General features: G+C 40.6%; 1 protein-coding gene across 1 annotated transcript; it reads right to left on the bottom strand.

Annotated features, from left to right (window-relative positions):
• Positions 1 to 327: 327 nt before the first annotated feature.
• On the bottom strand, positions 328 to 5721 carry si:dkey-27i16.2 (regulator of cell cycle RGCC-like). Its single transcript, XM_024428732.2, has 5 exons — positions 5575 to 5721; positions 5114 to 5299; positions 4123 to 4203; positions 2676 to 2738; positions 328 to 973 (listed from the first exon to the last, which is right to left on the bottom strand). Exons 1-5 carry the CDS (start codon positions 5594 to 5596, stop codon positions 966 to 968), a joined length of 360 nt encoding a protein of 119 aa, XP_024284500.1. The 5' UTR covers positions 5597 to 5721; the 3' UTR covers positions 328 to 965.

Below are 5721 nucleotides of genomic sequence, written 5' to 3'. Positions count from 1 at the left end.
CATAGCTTGATTTCTTTCTAGGTTTCTTCCTAGGTTTCTGCCTTTGTAGGGAGTTTTTCCTAGTCACCGTGCTTCTACATCTGCATTGCTTACTGTTTGTGGTTTTAGGCTGGGTTTCTGTACAGCAATTTGTGACATCTGCTGATGTAAAATGGCCTTTATAAATACATTTGATTCCTTGATTGATTGATTAATGATATCATGTGAAATTACATTTTGCTCACTTACTTTTCACTGTACATTTTCCACCCACTTGTTTTTAGACTATTCAATTGCTTTGAAATAACTTAAAAATACAGCAAAAGTTGTTTTTTTTAACTATCTTTATTCATCTGTACAAAAATCATCATCATCAGGTTAGGCAGTGGTCTGTTTGTAGTATAGGCAATATAATACTGTATATCACTTTCGACTTTACAATATAAAACTCAGCATTTTGAAGAATGACTATACATGGGGGAGGTCTAACACATTGGGTTGTGATGAGGACAACGGGTTTCACTATTATAAGGCCTTCCATCAGGAAACAGCAGGTTGGCATAGACCCTATGTTTCCCACTATAGATCTTGTGATTAGCAAGTGTTGTACTTGGATGCCATTTCACACACATCATGTTCTCCTATTGAAGAGATTCACGTTGACTATCCAACAGCTCGATTTAGCTGTGAATACATCACCAGTCTGAGGGAAGGGATGTAGTCTACCACCTCAGGTCCAGTGGTGTTCTAAATGTTGGAACATGATGCCCTTTTAATTCCTCATGTTTATCCTTTTTCCCCCCAAAGGGGCCAAGAGAGAGCTGGCTTTCTCCGAACAGAACAGAACTGTTTTAGATCAGTGTGGTTGTGTGTTCAGAGGTAGCCAGCCGTGCAGCCTCTGGTCTGTTCTCTCTTCGCTCTTCCCGTGGTCTCAGCAGCTGTCTCTCTCAGTCTCCGTCTCTCCCCATCTCTCTCCGTCTCTCCGCTCACATCTCTGTCAGACAGACACAAACAAACGCACAGTCATTAGCATGCAGCAGTCTGGTACAGATGCCGAGAACAGTTCTGATTCATCGGGAACAGCACTTATCTGTGTCTGATAACACGGTGTGTGTGTGTGTGTGTGTAAATCGGCGTACATGTCTGTGTGTGTGTGTGTTTGTGTGTGTGCGCGTGTGCGTGTGTGTATGTGTGCGGGCATGTGTGTGTGTGTGTGTGTGTGTGTGTGTTTGTGTGTGTGTGTGTGTGTGTGTGTGTGTGTGTGTGTGTGTGTGTGTGTGTGTGTGTGTGTATCTTCGTCTCTGTGTGTTCTCAAACAGCCTCTCTGCTGATAGTGGTAGTGGTAAGTGGTAAAATAGTAATGTACTGTAGACTACTATCACTGGAGGGTGTGTAGATAGCCCACCTCAACCCTGCAGACATGGCATTTAGACACTAGAGGAGCTGTGATTCAGCTGGATACTACATTTAGACACTAGAGGAGATCTGGGATTCAGCTGGATACTGCATTTAGACACTAGAGGAGATCTGGGATTCAGCTGTATACTGCATTTAGACACTAGAGGAGCTGTGATTCAGCTGGATACTACATTTAGACACTAGAGGAGCTGTGATTCAGCTGGATACTACATTTAGACACTAGAGGAGATCTGGGATTCAGCTGTATACTGCATTTAGACACTAGAGGAGATCTGGGATTCAGCTGTATACTGCATTTAGACACTAGAGGAGCTGTGATTCAGCTGGATACTACAAGGATGAGACCCAGTTTGAGTTCCAAATGGCACCCTATTCCCTCAAAGGGCTTTATTACCTCATAGGGCTCTGTTCAAAAGCAGTGCACTATGCGGCGTGTAGGTTACTGGCTACTAGCTGCTCTACGTGTCAGCATCTCAATGGAAAAGGAAATTGATAATATTAAAGGCCCAACTAGCAGTAAATAAATTAATAATATTAAAGGTCTATAGAAAATAAACTGCATGATACACTGACCTCAGCTGGCATTGAAACACTAGACTAAAGAGATAGAAACACTAGCCTAAAGAGATAGAAACACTAGCCTAAAGAGATAGAAACACTAGACTAAAGAGATAGAAACACTAGACTAAAGAGATAGAAACACTAGACTAAAGAGATAGAAACACTAGACTAAAGAGATAAGAACAAATTCTTATTTTCAATGACGGCACAGTGGGTTAACTGCCTGTTCAGGGGCATAACAACAGATTTTACCTTGTCAGCTCAAGGATTTGATCTTGCAACCTTTCGGTTACTAGTCCAACGCTCTAAACACTAGCCTACTTGCCACCCCATTAAAGGGATATAAAGAGATTGAAACACTAGACTAAAGATATATAAAGAGATTGAAAGACTAGACTAAAGATATATAAAGAGATTGAAAGACTGGACTAAAGATATATAAAGAGATTGAAACACTAGACTAAAGATACATAAAGAGATTGAAACACTAGACTAAAGATATATAAAGAGATTGAAACACTAGACTAGAGATATATAAAGAGATTGAAACACTACACTAAAGATATATAAAGAGATTGAAACACTACACTAAAGATATATAAAGAGATTGAAACACTACACTAAAGATATATAAAGAGATTGAAACACTACACTAAAGATATATAAAGAGATTGTCCAGCTGTGGAGGATTTTTTGTTTTGTTTTGAGATGCATACCAGCAAGTTCCCGGTCCAAACTGTCGATGAATCTCTGTAGGTCTCCTGTGTCTCCCATTCTGGCTGAAGAGAAAATGGAGAGCATGTGAGAAGGAGAAAAAGAGAGTGGTGGAATGGAACATTTCTGTGGAGAGATGCAGCAGTAGCAGCTCTATGTTCACTGGCATTTCCTCCTTTGGATCAGTGCAGGAAATGGGATCCAACTCCCAGAATTATATAAGAAGAATCTGCATCCCAAATGACACCCTATTCCCTAGAGCCCTTAGGGCCCTGGTTAAATGTAGTGGACTATATAGGAAATAGGGTACCATTTGGAACACAATGAAGGAGTCAGGACACAACCCCTGGTTTAACCAAGATGGAAAATAAGATTCACAGACTCTTATTCAGCTGTTTTTATAAAAAATCTCCTCTTAAACAGCCCATAATATAAAACTCCACTGAGCCAGTGAGGCGCCTGCAGCACACCTCAGACTGACTGACGTGGATATTATAGTGTTATGTTTAGCTTATGTATGGCTTATGTATGCTTTATGTATTGCTATGTATGTCTAATGCATCTCTTAAGTAATGTTATGTAAGTCAAATGTATGTCTTTAGTAGTGTTATGTTTGTCTGTCTAATGTATGTCTTAAGTAGTGTTATGTATGTATAATGTATGTCTTAAGTAGTGTTATGTATGTATAATGTATGTCTTTAGTAGTATTATGTATGTCTAATGTATGTCTTTAGTAGTGTTATGCATGTCTAATGTATGTCTTTAGTAGTGTTATGCATGTTGAATGTGTCTTAAGTAGTGTTATGTTTGTCTAATGTATGTCTTAAGTAGTGTTATGCATGTTGAATGTGTCTTAAGTAGTGTTATGTTTGTCTAATGTATGTCTTAAGTAGTGTTATGCATGTTGAATGTGTCTTAAGTAGTGTTATGTTTGTCTAATGTATGTCTTAAGTAGTGTTATGTATGTCTAATGTATGTCTTAAGTAGTGTTATGTATGTATAATGTATGTCTTAAGTAATATTATGTATGTCTAATGTATGTCTTAAGTAGTGTGTGCCAGTATAATGGAGACAGACAGACTGGTGCCCCCTCAACCAGCACTCTGTGGTCTTTCAATTAACATTATTCCCTCATCTACATTAGACAATGTGGCCCCCTTTCACCCAGCCACACACAGCTGCTCCTACCCTAAACCCCCGCTCCACCACCCAATGATGAGGCTCAATAGCCCTGCAGGAGACAGGCTGTAGAAGCACAGCGGCCCAGCTTTGTTGTGTAAACTCAAATCAATAGTGATCTATTGTAAATGCTCTAATTATCTGTGTGAAAGTGGTAGTGATCTGTGTATGGACTGATAGTGATGTCCTACTACAACTCCATCTGGTTAGATAGCTCCGAGCTAGTTTACATGGTGATGGGTTGAGATGTAATGGTATTGGTCTCCTTACCTTTGGGCGTCACTGTTAGGCCTGCAGTGTGGATCTCTTCTTCACTGGCGTTCAAACCGTTACCCAGAAACGTCTCACTGCCTGGAGCGAGAGAAGGAGAGAGGGAGAGGGAGAGAGGGAGGGAGGGAGAGAGAGAGCGAGAAGGAGAGAGAGGGAGAGGGAGAGAGAGGGAGAGAGAGAGAGGGAGAGAGAGGGAGAGAGGGAGGAGAGAGAGAGAGATTAGACCACAAGAACACATCCACACGTGGCACGACTAATATATATTATAAACTGGGTGGTTCGAGCCCTGAATGCTGATTGGCTGAAAGCTGTATACCACAGGTATGAGAAAACATATATTTTTACTGCTCTAATTACGTTGGTAACCAGTTTATAATAGCAATAAGGCACCTCAGGGGTTTGTGGTATATGACTATACCAGAGCTGGAGCCAAGCAGTTGTGCATAAGAAGAACCCTGAGCCTGGTATATTGGCCATATCCCACACCCTCTCAGGCCTTATTGATTCAATATAAGCCATTCAGTAGACACTTGATGCAAAGCATACCTGCATACATTTTACATATGGGTGACCCCAGGAATCAAACCCACAACCCTGGCATTTCAAACTCCAAGCTCTACCAACTGAGCTACAGCAGACCATTCTGGTAGCTAATGTTGAATATAACTTTCAGATTGAATGATGTGTTAAATAAGATAACGCAACCCTTCATCCACAGACAGTAATACAAATCCATTAGATGTCATGGAGAAAACGTGCATTAGTTGAACAGTGTTATTTTGTGTGACTCTCTAATTTCATGTAAAGTTGATGCATGTTCGTGATCCGTTGCTGTCGCCAGTAAAAAAAAATGTCAAGTGTGGGTTGAGGAAAGGGGCTTAAACCACGGCTACCCATAGGCGTATTCTTTATCTGAGTCATCGTTTACGCACAAACCCCACGCATGTATGGGACACACGACCATAAAGGTTTAGACCTAAAGGCTACTCACTGCAGTCACTATTGTCCTCCACGCCGCTGTCGCTGACCACTGAGCCGTCGTCCCCTAGCCCGGTGCGTCGTTTGGCTTCAGACAAGAGCAGCTCGTATTCGTACGGAACGCTTTGGGAAGGCTCTCTCAACTCCTCAACCACGTCAGCGAACTCCTGGAGCAGATCAGTTAGCTCCAGCTCCAAGTCTGATAGGGGATTTAGAAAATGGTTTAAATTAGAGTGGGAATAATTCAATTCATGAATTATTTTACACGTTTATTTTAATCAGCCTATTAATAATAGGACTAAAGAGATTCAAAGTTTTTCAAAAATGTGCCATTAAAAACTAAATAATGTATACCAAACAAAATCAATCCACATTAAATCTACAACAGCAGGAATAAAATACAATAAAAAACGCTGCAATAATCAATAGCCTAATAATAAAAATGTAAAAATCAGGTCAACGCTCAAGACTCGCCTGAAAAGTTCTCTGTAGACATTCTGAAAAGCTGGAATTGTGCGTCTATGACTTATAGAAGACAGAAACTGTTCAAGAAGTGATGTTTCAAGTTGATAGGTGGGGTCTTCTGTTTATAAAGCCTCCATAGACTCTACTCACAACCGG

This window comes from Oncorhynchus tshawytscha, linkage group LG08 (assembly GCF_018296145.1).
Source record: "Oncorhynchus tshawytscha isolate Ot180627B linkage group LG08, Otsh_v2.0, whole genome shotgun sequence".
Lineage (NCBI taxonomy): Eukaryota > Metazoa > Chordata > Actinopteri > Salmoniformes > Salmonidae > Oncorhynchus > Oncorhynchus tshawytscha.
Note: the sequence above shows the minus strand (reverse complement) of the source record. Positions and strands in the feature narration are given on the sequence as shown.

Coding starts and splice junctions, on each gene's coding strand:
- si:dkey-27i16.2 (XM_024428732.2), bottom strand. CDS start 5,596: ATGTCTACAGAGAACTTTTCAG. Junction 5,300..5,574: donor GTCTACAGAGAACTTTTCAG/GCGAGTCTTGAG, acceptor ATCCCCTATCAG/ACTTGGAGCTGGAGCTAACT. Junction 2,739..4,122: donor CCTAACAGTGACGCCCAAAG/GTAAGGAGACCA, acceptor TTTTCTCTTCAG/CCAGAATGGGAGACACAGGA.